The sequence below is a fragment of the Phocoena phocoena genome, chromosome 19 (assembly GCF_963924675.1).
Source record: "Phocoena phocoena chromosome 19, mPhoPho1.1, whole genome shotgun sequence".
Classification (NCBI taxonomy): Eukaryota; Metazoa; Chordata; class Mammalia; order Artiodactyla; family Phocoenidae; genus Phocoena; species Phocoena phocoena.
Genome location: NC_089237.1, coordinates 23,595,431 through 23,609,022, shown reverse-complemented (window position 1 = coordinate 23,609,022; position 13,592 = coordinate 23,595,431). Strand labels below are relative to the sequence as shown.

The 13,592-nt window shown below is 51.6% G+C and overlaps 1 protein-coding gene across 2 annotated transcripts; it reads left to right on the top strand.

Moving 5' to 3' along the window:
* The first annotated feature begins 408 nt into the window (after window positions 1-408).
* PHB1 (prohibitin 1) lies at window positions 409-11,179 on the top strand. 2 transcript variants are annotated; one of them, XM_065896676.1, is made up of 7 exons: window positions 409-462; window positions 1,669-1,783; window positions 3,467-3,628; window positions 5,996-6,138; window positions 6,281-6,397; window positions 8,595-8,690; window positions 10,038-11,179. In XM_065896676.1, exons 2-7 carry the CDS (start codon window positions 1,696-1,698, stop codon window positions 10,248-10,250), a joined length of 819 nt encoding a protein of 272 aa, XP_065752748.1. In that variant the 5' UTR covers window positions 409-462; window positions 1,669-1,695; the 3' UTR covers window positions 10,251-11,179. The 2 variants fall into 2 exon arrangements, with proteins under 2 accessions (XP_065752748.1, XP_065752749.1); XM_065896677.1 differs by lacking the exons at window positions 409-462; window positions 8,595-8,690 and having other exon boundaries at window positions 1,696-1,783; window positions 6,281-6,304; window positions 10,200-10,250.
* The last annotated feature ends 2,413 nt before the right edge of the window (window positions 11,180-13,592 follow it).

Genomic DNA, 13,592 nt, shown 5'->3' with positions numbered 1-13,592 from the left:
ACTTTGTGCAGCATGCTCACCCGCCCTCTTTCATCAGTCCTAAACTTGCCCTTGCCCTTCTCTGCCACCAGCCAGCAGGCCCAGCCTCTCCTTGCGAGGGCCTTAGCGCCCACCTTCTCGCAGGCTCCAAATCTGTTCAGGACACGCACGTGCATTTATCCCTCAAGAAACTACAGCACCCAAAAGGCTTTGCGGCAACCTCTGGGCCTTTAGTACCACCAAAGAGAAAGGTTTTTCAGTGCGGGCCAGCCGCTGCATGGCTTTTTGGAAATTGTAGTTCTTCTGCGAAGAGCCCGGGAACTAGGGTAAGGCTGCAAGCCACCCTTCCCAGAATGCACAGCGCTCGTCCCTACCAATCGGAGGCACGGATCTTGGAAGGAAGGCGGGGAAGAGGGGGAGCTGCCCGGCGCACGCGCAATATGTTTGTCTGGGGAATTCATGTGGAGGTCAGAGTGGGAGCAGGTGAGAATGGAGAGGAGTCGCTACGGCCCGCGTCCGGGCGTCTCCGCAGTTCCCCTCTGCACTCCCATTAGCCCCAGGTTTGGGCGGGCGGGGTCCATGCGTGGGTCCGCCTCGTGTCGGAGGGGAAAGGGGGTGAGCACGGGAGGAGCCAGGGGTTGCGTAGAGTGAGGTAGGTGTGTATGGGGCCAGAGTGAGGAATAATGTAGAAGCTGTTAGGAATGGAAAAGCTGAGGGGTCGGGACTGGGCATCCTGGTCTCAGGAAAGATTTAAGTGCACGGGGAGAGATGAAGGTAGAGACGTTGAGGTCTGGGGAGGAGGTAGGGAGGCTGAAGTGGACGACGGCAATGGGGCGGAGTGAGACAAAGTTAAGTGCTGGAGTAGATTCTAGTGAGGTCAGCCGTGCTCGCGCCCACCCCGCCTCAGCCCCCCTACCCCCACTCGTTCCCGGGCTCTCCCTCGGGGTGCAGCTGTTTAGGGCCTTTCTGGCCCGATTGGTTCTCGGGATATGTTGACCCCAGAACGTCATGTAGCGCCTGCTTCTATAATAACAGGTCATTCTTAACGCCTGATGTTGAGAAGCCGCGTGGTGAGGAGTTAAGATGTGCCTTCTAGAATTGGACCTCTAGGTTCTAATCCTGGTAGCCCTCCTCATAGCTGCGTGATCTTAGGCTCCTGGTGTAACTTAACACTTCTGTGTGCCTCAGTTTCCTCATCTGTAGTTATCTACTTCATACGGGTTGGTGTGAGGATTAAATATGGAAATTGCTGTTAGAAGACTACCTAGTATAAAGGTCAGCTATTATTGTTATTTTGTTCTTGGAATCACATTCTTTTCTGAACCAGAATTGCACAGAACCAGCCACGCAGCCTCTCTCCTGGGGCCTGACTGTCCAGGAAATGGGAGGGTGTTTGGTGTGGGGCTAAGTTCTCTATGGGTATCAAGCCCATGCCTCCTTCCCATTTTGAACCGAGGACCCCAGACCCTTTCTCTTAAGTAGTAGAGAAAGAAGAAAGAAGCGCAGAGGAATTGAGTATACACTTATCCAAGCTGCAGTGTTATTTATGAAATGTCCTTCAGTCGATAATTTAGAGCTCTCGGGAGGGGGTGGGTAGAAATGGCCAACTCGACAGGTACATGTGATGCCTCAGAGAGGGCTTTACTCTGAGGATTCTGGGATTGAATTGTTTTGTTTTTACCCACTTAGGTGTGAGCAGGCCCAGCAGAAGGAGACATGGCTGCCAAAGTGTTTGAGTCCATTGGCAAGTTTGGCCTGGCCTTAGCCGTTGCAGGAGGCGTGGTGAACTCTGCCTTGTATAATGGTGAGGCACTGAGGGGTGGTGGGTCACTGCCCTTTGCCAGAGGACTTCTCTCGGTCTTCATAGCCTGTGTGACACTCCTGTTGGCAGCCGCTGTCCGTGAATGTGTTTGTGACCAAGAGGGCTCACCTACTGCCGTCCTGCACCACATGGTTGCATTGTCATCAGGGCCTCTGTCCTTGTAGCCATAGGTTCTCTCAGAGCCTTTATTCACCAAGAGCCTCCCAGCCCAGTTGGACGTTTCCACCTGCTCCTGTGAATTTAAAGAGCAGCTGCAGCAGAGTGCCAGGATTTCGCTGGCCAGCTGAAATGGAGAGCTCGTTGGTTCTCTTCTGCCTGTGTGTGGAATAACTCAGCAAGGGTTTTAGCCCTTCGGTGACCTTGTCCTGAGTAGCAGCTTTGCTCTGGTGTGGTTGAGTCTTTCCAGAGAAAATATCTTTGAGATGCACTGCCCAGCTTTTAACAGTGTGCTGGGTGTTTAAGCTGGCTTTTCCACTTTTCTTTGTGACCTTAGGCAAGTCATTTTCCGCTCCGCAGGCCTCAGCTTTCTCATTGGTCAAGCCACAGGATCAAACTGCTTTATGTCTAAGACCCCCTCCGCCTCTGATATTCTCTAGCTTTCACTGTTGGAAAGTAGCAGTAGATCGACCCACCTCATGTGTGACCCTGACAAGAGGAGGATTACTTTCAGAGTGAAGGTGTTTGGGCCAACTGTAATGTCCAAAAAGGCAGAGACAGAAAGCAGCTGGTCAGAAAAGCCTGCTCTTGGGCTGCCCTGGTGGCACAGTGGTTAAGAATCTGCCTGCCAATGCAGGAGTCACGGGTTCTATCCCTGGCCCAGGAAGATCCCACATGCTGTGGAGCAACTAAGCCCATGTGCCACAACTACTGAGCCTGTGCTCTAGAGCCCGTGAACCACAATTACTGAGCCCGTGTGCCACAACTAATGAAGCCCGCGCGCCTAGAGCCTGTGCTCCACAAGAGAAGCCCGTGCACCACAACGAAGAGTAGCCCCCGCTCACCACAACTAGAGAAAGCCCGCGCACGGCGAAGACCCAACGCAGCCAAAAATAAAATAAATAAAATAAATAAATTTATTTAAAAAGAAAGAAAGAAAAGCCTGCTCTCCTTCTATGGTGCAGCTTTATACTCTGATCTTTTTGGCCACCCCTGCATAGCTAAACAGTAGTCACCATTACTAATTTCTTTCTGAATCAGCAAGACAGCTCTATAACCCCTTCAGACCTTAGAGAAACCAATCTATTGGAAAGAAAAAGTGGGGCCTTCCAAATTTTAGGATCGCCATAGGGAGGATGCTGCTTCCGGAAACACTGAGTTAAATTGGAACCAGGATGGACTGTGGTAACAGTGAAGACTGGTGAGTTTTAGAAAGAAGTTTTGGGAGGTGGTTAATCAGAAAGTCAGCAGCCAGTTGTTTCAAGGAGAAAGGATGCTGAGGAATAGATCCTATTACCGAAGTCCTTGGGAGGACATGTGGGATGGGAAATGATTGCTTAGTTTTATAGCTGTTTAGAGGCCTCTAGAGACCAGAAGTGTAGGAAGAAAGAGCAGGAGAGGGGAGACTTAATAAATGAATGGAAGGCACCAGGGATCTTTCAAAACCATGATCCTTTTGGTTAAAGGGTGAGGGGATTTTTCTGACCCATCATTATTCTTCATTCCTAGTGGATGCTGGGCACAGAGCTGTCATCTTTGACCGGTTCCGTGGAGTGCAGGACATTGTCGTAGGGGAAGGGACTCACTTCCTCATCCCTTGGGTACAGAAACCAATTATCTTTGACTGCCGCTCTCGACCACGTAACGTGCCAGTAATCACTGGTAGCAAAGGTGAGTCTTGTCTGTGGGTCAGGTAAAGTAGAGAGTGTGGAAGGGCTGCTGTGGGATCCCGAACGGGTTGAACTTCTCGTAGTACGAATTCCTGGCATATTTTCCGTGAAGACTTTTATGTGGCTACAGAGAAAGAAATATACAGGCGTACCTCAGAGATGTTGTGAGTTCGGTTCCAGACCACCGCAGCAAAGCACATATTGTGATGGAGCGAGTCACTAATATTTTGGTTTCCCAGCACATAGAGTTCACCCCATACTGTAGCCTGTTACGGGTGCAATAGCTTTCTCTCTAAAGAAACAATGTATATACAATACCTTAATTAAAAAATACCTTATGGCTAAAAAATGCCAACCATCATCAGATCACCATAACAAATATAATAATATCGGGAAAGTTTGAAATATTGCAGGAATTACCAAGATGTGACAGAGACGTGAAGTGAGCGGGTGCTGTTGGAAAAATGGTGCCGATAGACTTGTTTGACACAGGGTTGCCCCAAACCTTCAATTTGTAAAAAAATGCAGTGTCTGTGAAGCTCAAGAAAGTGAGGTATGCCTATATACTTAAAATACGCACACAGTTGTACAAATTTAGAGAAATGAACAAAGATATATTTCAAGAGTTACATAGCAATCCAATTTTAAAGAAATCTAAGTCTGCCTTTGCTCCCTCGGTTGACCCTTCCCATCAGTTCTTGTTTCCCAGGGTGACTGTAAACGGATCTCCAGCTGTTCTGTTTGCCTTCACAGCTGACTTACCCTTTGCCTTGCTTTCCAAGGCCTCTGTTTCCAGCAGTGCTGCCCTCACATTGTTCTCTCACAGGCCAAGGCCCACATCCCTGAGAGCAATCTGGTCTGACACGCCACTGGCTTCCCAGTTGGAGCCTAAAATGAATGGCTGTCATGGTTCTCCCCCCATCGTGCACATAGAGGTGCACAGGCAGTAGATGGAACGGCAGGTGCTGTCTTGGCCGTGACGTTTCTGTGCAGCAGGAGGAGAGGGTTGCATGGGTGTTGCTGTCCCTCAGCAGATGTTTGCTTTCTGTCATAGTGGCAGGCTTTGCGCTGGGTCAGAGGGTGGGGTAGTTCAAAGTTGACTAGAGCGGGAGCCTTGAGGAGCTTGGCCTGGCTAGGGAGATAGCCATGTGGACAGGCACTAGAGTGGGGCGCGGGGACCACAGCATGGAGGGGACGCCGAGAAGAGAGCTCCTGTGAGGAACGTGCGTCTGCACTGGCACTTAGGATGAGAAGTGCGTCGGGCAGAGGAGGGGAAAGGGTACAGTCGTGTTGACTGATCTGTCCTGTCGCTCCTGGCCAGAGAGAGGAGGAGCCTCCTGTAAAGGGTCTGGCCTGCCTGCTACATCAGAGGAAATCAGCGGTGGAGTGGGGTTAATCAAGAAACATCATATTTTAACTTAAAGGCCTAGTTCTGAACTTTCCTCCTTTTTGGGATTTCTTTCTCTACTGTTTTGCAGTTGTTCTAAGGACACATTATACACCTATCTTCAAAACTTGATAGGAACTTGCAGAGATCAGGGACGGTGTATAACCATTTCCCACTCTGGTGCCTGGTTCAGAACTCATGTCATGGGCGTTTGGTCCATATGGTTGATGACTGACTGCAAGCAGGCCGTGACAGTGCCTTAGCTCCAAGTAGGACTGCATTGTCAGGGGAAGTTGTAATTCCCTCCCTGGGTCCTTTGACTCTGCCAAGTAATGAGAAACGGCCTCTAGATGAGTCTGATAACCCCTTACATCTGTTGCGCATTTGACAGAGTGCCTTTATATCTGTTTCCTCCTTCGGTTTCTCCCAACATGCCTGGGAGGCAGATGAAATCATCCCCATTCTTACATGTGAGGAAATAAGCTGAGATAGGCTAAGGCTTAGTGATCCCGCATAATTAGTAAACAGCAGAGTTGAGGCTGCAGCCAGGCCTTAGACTGCTAGTCTGCTGGACCCACGGTCACCTCTCTGAGGCACACTCCTACCTTGGGCCACATTCACTGGGCCTTGGAGAGGACTTACCCTAGAATTCTTGGCATTGGCCTATCTGTTTTCTTAAAATATTCAGTGTTCCAGGCATATCCATGGCAACTGTTAGATGTACAATCTGAATTTACTTATATCAGAGGGCATTCAGGACACACTGAAAAGCTGTCATCACCAGAATCCTTGGAGAAGTTTTTAACGCTGATGCTGTGCTGGGTTCTCTACCAAGGAGACCACGCACAGGTGCGCCTCACCCTCTAGGATCTGATAATCGGCAACTTTACTTATAAATTATAGCAAATTTGGGGTAGGAGAGGTCATAGAAGGCCACTTTGGTTTTTACTTTTAACTCCAGCACTTCTCCCCTACCCTAAGATTTACAGAATGTCAACATCACCTTGCGCATCCTCTTCCGGCCGGTTGCTAGCCAGCTCCCCCGCATCTTCACCAGCATCGGAGAGGACTACGACGAGCGCGTGCTGCCGTCCATCACCACCGAGATCCTCAAGTCCGTGGTGGTGAGTGAACAGGGCCTCAGCCTCGAGCCTCGAGCCCAGCCCCCAGGAGATCGCTAGGTGGCAGGAAGAGCTTGGCGGTGACTGGTTGGGACTCTGCTTCCTCATTATCCTGACCGGCTCCTCTGCCCTCCCTTGGAACCAGGCTCGCTTTGATGCTGGAGAACTGATCACCCAGAGAGAGCTGGTCTCCAGACAGGTGAGCGATGACCTCACGGAGCGAGCAGCAACCTTTGGGCTCATCCTGGATGACGTATCCTTGGTAAGGGTCTTGGGGTGCCTGCAGGGGAGGGTGCCTGGTTCCATATCTGGGTAGACGCTGTGAGGTCCTACCTTCCACTTTCCTCAATGAAGGCTTGAAAACATGGAACCTTCTTGGTGGCATGTGGCAGTCTCCTCGGGTTTGTTTTCAGAAGAAGGTTCTTTTACCTCCCCTGTGCCACAGACATTTTTCTTTTAACTTTTGGCCCTGACCACTAGATTTGTCACCTTCCCCAAACCGAATGTTCCCCCGAGCTCCCCAGGAAGTGATGTCCTGCTCACCCTGTTGGACACAGGCAGAAACTGCTGGGTAGAGACTAGAGAACAGCTGGGATAGTCTTTCTCCCTAGCACAGACCTCCCAGCCTGACCCCGAGGAATTTCCTAACACCTAGGGTCTAAAGCGCAGTCAGGTGAGCTCTGGGACCTCCCCATGAAAGGTGATAGAGTGTAAATGAATGGTTCTGTTTCCCAAAGCCTGGTATGGGAGGCAGGGGGCATCTCTGAGGCATAAGCTATCCTCTTGAGACTGTGTGGTCTGTGTATTTATATGACACTGAATGCCGCAGTGCAGACAGAAAGCAATACAGGCAGGATAGCATTTCAGATCGAGGAGGGTGAGGGGAAGGGGTCGTGTTTCTGATTCTCTGGGGAAAATCATTTGGAGTGATTTGTTCGGGTAGTGAGGTAGAGTGTTTCCCATTCCGTTCTCCTGTGCGTCGCTGGGGAAAGGCACAGCTTCCCCCTCAGCATCTGTGCAGCTGTTTAAACAGTAACACTCTACATACCCTGCGCCCACCCAGGGCACTGCTCCACTTGCCGCAACTGCCTTCCAGCCGTGGAAGGGCTCGTGGGCTCCCTCTACTGGCAAGACGCCAGGCTGCAGCCATTTGGCTCCTTGGACCAGAGTGGTTCCTCAGGCTCTCCCACTTAGTGTTAAACACTGTGGCCGTGAGTGAGAACACACTAAGTAAAAGCCTAAGGAGAAGCTTGGCATTTTGCTAGACTTTGACCACATACTCCATTCTGGGGAAATGGGGGTTGACCACAAGAAACCATATCTAAGAGGTGTGAGAAGAAAATTAGGTTTCATGGGGAATTTGCTGCCCTCAGCTGGCCCTTTTAGAAAGAAGTTTTATTCCTTAATTACGCATTTCTTTTTCATTGCTCAGGATTGTATTTTCTTTCCCAAACTTTGAACAAGAGTCCAGAAATGGAGCAGGCGAGCTAGAACAGCTGCAGTTTAAGAGTTAGGAGAGTTAAAAATTCTGGAAGACATTGGACTGGGATTTACTCTTCAGGAGAAGTTTTGAGCCGCTTATTTTCTTTTTTTAAAGCAGAGGTTGGGAGGGTAGTGGAGGAAATGAAACAAGTAGAATTTGGTAGCAAAACCAATGCTGTTATCCCCTTTATTCTTCCCTTTTAATAAAAAATATAGATAAATTAGACTAGGCATTAGTAGTGCTGAGATCTGTTTCCGTTGTTTGTGCTGTCATCACAGATACATCACTTCAGCGAAGTCTCGGTCACTCGTGTTGTTAGGGAAGACCGATGCATAATCAGAATTGTAAACCTTCACCCGAAGCAATACCTCTACCTGCCTTCTCTTTCTTTTCAACCCTTTATCAGAAGCACTCACACATAGGGAAAACCATGATTTGCAAAATCATGGTTTGGAAATCGTCTCTCTAGTCCTCTTCCTGTTTTGTGGTGGAGATGCTGTGAGAAAGCAGTGGACTGGTTAAGTCATAAGCAGAGAGCAGCACACTCTTGAATCCCTGAGAACCAGCTGCATCCCTCACTCTCAGGGGCTCAGTTTTCCATCTGGCTTCTCTGGGGGCTTCAAGCAGGCCATCAAAGGACCTTGGAAGAGCACTAGTCAGTGGTGGGGGTCCTGGGACCCACAGGTCTCCTCCCCTAGGGAGGTGGTCAATCGAGTAGATACCTTCTGGTGCCCGTGGGCTGTGTTCTACCTGAGGGTGCCAGAATGAGGTACAGGAGCACTTTGGGCAGCCGAGGATTCTGGGGTGTGAACTCAGTTTGGGCACGGATGTGGAGGTGGAAGGGCGTTCTGACCTCACATTATCTCCAGCTGCTAGAGCCATTCGTGGCCTCTTCCTCCAGCGGCCGTGCGGGCCCTGCAGCAGCGCTGTCGAAGCCATTACTCTGCCTCATCTCGTGCTCACTCTCTCCCCTTAGACGCATCTGACCTTTGGGAAGGAGTTCACAGAAGCGGTGGAAGCCAAACAGGTGGCTCAGCAGGAAGCAGAGAGGGCCAGATTTGTGGTGGAAAAGGTGAGCACTCAACCAGATGGCAGGAGCCTCTCTCCCCTTTCTCCTTTGCTCAGCCTCCCTGTTTGCTGGGTGGCCTGGAAATTCATCATCTGTCATCTCTTCCGGGATCATCGGAAGGGGATCGAAGGGACTGTACTCCTGCAATTGGTTCCAGAGTCTTCGGGGTCTAGTCAGGGATATGTGAAGTTATGTTCTTAAATCACTGAAGGGTAATTTTTTTTCCACGTCCCTATGATCAAAAACAGTCTCCCACAAATAAAAATGTTTCTTCTGGAATATTTTCAGCTTCACTGAGAGGTCATTTTTAACTGTGGTTACATAGTGAAAGCTGACAGCAAAAGGGATCAAACGTTGCACCAGGTACACTGTCATCACTGGATTTCTTTCAAGCACTAAATCCACCCAGATGTGTCAGAGTGCTGGGACGCAGTACAGTTGCGTAGGGCCTGGTCTTTCGGTCTTTGCAAAGGTGTATTTATTTCATATATTCCCTTCTCCCCACCACTAATTCTCTTGGATTTTTATTCCTAATCCAGGACACCTTAGTCCTTAGAATCAGCCAAAAGAGAGGTATATGGGTAGACATTTAACTTTAGAGAATATAAACTCCATGTGGATGGAGCCTTATTTTTTCTTTTTCCACTTTTTTCTGCCTCTTTCCAGCCCCTAGAACGTGTCCCAAACCATGCCTGGGTTAGATTCTAGGTATCAATAAATATTTGTTGAGTGGACAGTCCCAGAACCTCAGCTGAACAGCTGTCTGTTCATCTCAGACAGGCTCCACACTGTGTTCTCCTCCCGTGCTTCTGAAGGTCATGCATTGCAGATAGACGCCCTCCTGTTGGTAAGGGTAGGGGAAGCCAGGAGGCCTCGTTCTGCGTGCCCGAGTTCCTGGTCGGGAACTAGTTTAGCCCAAGAGCGACTTCAGGGAGCGTCCCGTGCCTGCCGCTCCTGCTTAGCTGCTCTGGTTTTGATGAAAGTCGCTTTGACTTGGGGCTGGAGGGAAAGATGAGGATTAATTCCATCTTTCTTTCTCTCCTGCTTTCCTTGGCCTGGAGTCCTCCTGCCTTGGAGTATGTGGCTGGACTGGGTTGCTATTAATATTATTGAGGACTTTTAAATAAGACAGCTATTTATATAGCCAACAGAAATGTGTCCCTACAGTGGCAAGACAGGAGAGAGGAGGGTTGGGTGGACAGTGCTTGTTGACCCTGTCTGGAGGGGGAGGTAAAGTCCCAGGGTTCCTTCGGGACCCGGTGAGGATGCCTAACGTGGTCCTTTTGAGGCTGTAGCCGCCATCCAGCACCCCAAGATGTGATCTTGGTCTCTCTGCTTGCACCCCCGTAGGCTGAGCAGCAGAAGAAGGCAGCCATCATCTCTGCGGAGGGCGACTCCAAGGCAGCAGAGCTGATCGCCAACTCGCTCACCACTGCGGGCGACGGCCTGATCGAGCTGCGCAAGCTGGAGGCGGCGGAGGACATCGCGTACCAGCTGTCGCGCTCCCGGAACATCACCTACCTGCCCACTGGGCAGTCGGTGCTCCTCCAGCTGCCCCAGTGAGACCCGCACCTCCTGGGGCCATCTGGACCACAGCCCCCATGATGCTCACCACCACCTTCCTTCTCCCGCCCCAGAAATCACTGTGAAACTTCATGATTGGCTTAAAGTGAAGGAAATAAAAGTAAAATCACTTCGGATCTCTAATTACTTGATCAGGTGAAGCTCTTTCACTCTTCTCATTTCCATCCCCTTTTTTTATCCGCCTCCCTACCCAGAGTTGCCAAGTGCCTACACAGACCAGCTTGGCTCCCGTCTGTGGGGCCTGCTGGCGCTCCAGCCTAGGCACTGGCAGTGGGCAGAAGACAGGCAGGACCATGTGTGTGATGAGCTGGGAGTCAGTGGGCGGCCTGAGTAGACTGGTAGCCTCCAACCTATCTTTTATTCATGATTTGAGGAAGACGGCATGCGCGGCTGAACAACACCGAACACCGGCCTCGGTTTTCTCCAGTGGTTCCTTCACATACCCAGCTGAGGAGAGGTGCTGGGGAGGGTCAGAGAGGAAGCGCTCTGTCTCTTACCATAGGCCGATTCTCTTTAGCTGCGGGGCCAGCAGAAGCGCGGATTGAAGAATCTGCCCCTGTGAAGGTGGGTGGGCTGATTTGCTGCCCTACCCCCACCCCAGGGTCCTAAAGCTGGAATGGACTTGGATAATGAGAAAGCAGGCCTGGACCAAGATGTGAGTCCTCTGGCCTCCCTCTCCACCTCCCACCTTGGTGTCTCAAATACCCGGCGGATTTCCAGCTTGAAGGATTGCATCCGGCCGGGGCTACATGGGCCTGCCAGAGACGTGTGCATCCTGAGTTCCTGCTTCCCTTGTTCAGAGACTGCCCTCTCTAGAGGGCTCTGTGCCTGCGCCTTGAAGGGAACAGCCACGGGAAGAAAGCAAATGTGTGTAAACTGCTGTCAATAAATGACGCCCAGACCTTCCAGCTCAGTCTTACGGGTTTTTGTGGGGGGCGGGGGGGGAGCCGTGGGATCAGAACAGAGCATTCTAGCAGTTTTTGTGTGCACGTTTGTATCGCCAGCTAGGACAGAACCTCCAGCAGGGCAGAAAATGCTTTGGTTTCAGAAAACACTTTGTGCCGTGTTCCAGATCCATCCCAGCCTGCAATGAATCAGTGTCAAGTGAGGTTTGTTGTTACGTGGGTTCTTAGGAAGTGAGGGGTGGTGGAGGTTAACTTCCCCCGTGGCTTTTGGGGCCAACTGGAAAGTGGTAGGCCCACCCCCTAAATGAGGGGTTGACAAAAGGCACGTGTGCCAAGCCCTTGGCACGCTCCGGTTTGACTTACATATGCGGGGTGGCTCCGGGGGCCCTGCCTGTTGCGGGCTTGTATTGCTTATTCCGCTTCGCTTTGATGAAGAAAGGCCTTGGCCTTTGAAGGGGGGCCAGGTTTATGGACTCTGAGTGGTGGGGAGGGAAAGCGGACCTACAATTGAGATGGGCCGTGCCAGTCACCCATCTCAATCCTTTTAGGAATAAAATGGAAATGACGTGCAGTGAGCACTCACACTGACTGCTTCAACCTCTGCTCTCAGTTTAATCCCCAGCTCACCACCTGGCCAAGGAGAATGGTCTCTTTTTTTTTTTTTTTTTTTTTAAGCGCTATGCGGGCCTCTCACCGCTGTGGACTCTCCCGTTGCAGAGCACAGTCTCCAGATGCGCAGGCTCAGCGGCCATGGCTCACGGGCCCAGCCGCTCTGCCGCATGTGGGATCTTCCCGGACCGGGTCACGAACCCGTGTCCCCTGCATCGGCAGGCGGACTCTCAACCACTGCGCCACCAGGGAAGCCCAGAATGGTCTCTTAAGAGGACTCTGCAGGCTGGTCTCTGACCTGGATTCTGCATTTCCTCTCCCAGAGTGATAGGGCCAGCTGTCAGCTGGGAAATGGGACGGGTGCCCAGATTTCGGGTGGGCTGGGGACTGAGTTCTCCCGGCACCGCGCTCCCCTCCCAGGCCCTCTCCCCAGGGATCTCGTCCTTTCCCACCTGTTCTGTTTGCTGCTGGGCGAGCCTCATCCAGCCCATCTCCTCACCACCTCCCTGGCATCAGTTATCTCAGGTTAGCTCTTCCCACTTGTGTCTTGTGCTGTAAGAGCAGTGAGACCTGCGAGCGGTGAGGTGCCTGGACTCACAAAACGCGTGAAAGACCGGAGCAGAAAGAGCATGACTGCTAAATAGATTCCAGACCGGCTTCCACTCAGCGGCCTTCCTCCTTTCCTCTGTTTATTGCTCTGGACGCCCTTGGGGCGCGGGGCAGGAGGCTCCTCTCTTCCCCAGGCCCTTTCTAAAAGAACAGTTTGTTTCTTGCATATGGCAGGAGATTGGGTTTCCCACCCAGGTGTGTGAGGGGAGCCGTCCCCAGCTTCTGGGTTCCTTCTGCCTCCAGGTCAGCCCCTCGGTGTCAGGCCAGCCAGTTCCTGCTGGTTTTGCCTGTAGCCTCCCTGCCACAGACAGTGCCAGTGGCAGACCAGGGGCCTCATTCTGCCTTGACTTCCGCCAAGTAATTCTTTTCACAAATGTTCAAGGGCTGTTAACTGGATGCTTAGCCCCGGAGTCCCCCCCCCCCCCCCCCCCGCCATGGCCTCTGGGTTTCTCTAGAAACTGCCACAATTAGCTTTTATCAGCTCCGGATCCTCTGGGCCCTGGATCAAAAGCCGTGTCCTGTCCTGGCCAGGGAGGGGGCCAAGCAGGGAGTGTCTCTCCTTTGGTCAGACTGAATAGTTCCCTTGTTCAGGCCCCGAGGGTCCCGGACTAGGAAGGCAATGGGCCCTGGATGGAGGGCGGGGGCGGGGTGGGACCCTCGAAGTCTCAGCATTTTTCCTTACTGCTGCATTTTACACAAGTTCTGCCCGTGTGGACTGAAGGGGGAGGAGCTGTGTCATCCCCACGTGGGTCGATTTGAAAGACAGGGAGAGACGATGGAATACTGTCAAAGTCTGCCGTGTAGCAGATGCTATTCTAATCGCCTGGTGGTCCAGCAATCAGCAGGGCGAGAGCAGTTAGGCCCTCCCCTCAACCTTTGCCCTCTGCCAAGACTGTGGGCAAAGTAGCCCACCTTGACTGAAAATAACCTGGGTGAGACAGTCGCAGGAGACTGGAATTGATGTCCCCACCTTTCCTAGGCCTCCTGTCCATCTTGCACACTGCTCCAAGCTTAACTTTCCTAAAGCAGATCTCATCCCCTTCCTCCTGAAAAATCTTCAGCAGCCACTCCTCCCTCGGTTAATAAGTGCAAATTCCTTGTCCTGGCCTTCGAGGCCCTCTGCTCGCCACCTTTCTAAACGTTTCCTCTTCCTCTTCTCCCCCGCAACCACCGCCTGATCTTTTCTCCCAAGTCAAAC

Coding starts and splice junctions, on each gene's coding strand:
- PHB1 (XM_065896676.1), top strand. CDS start 1,696: ATGGCTGCCAAAGTGTTTGAGTCCATTGGCAAGTTTGGCCTGGCCTTA. Junction 1,784..3,466: donor GAACTCTGCCTTGTATAATG/GTGAGGCACTGA, acceptor CTTCATTCCTAG/TGGATGCTGGGCACAGAGCT. Junction 8,691..10,037: donor CCAGATTTGTGGTGGAAAAG/GTGAGCACTCAA, acceptor GCACCCCCGTAG/GCTGAGCAGCAGAAGAAGGC.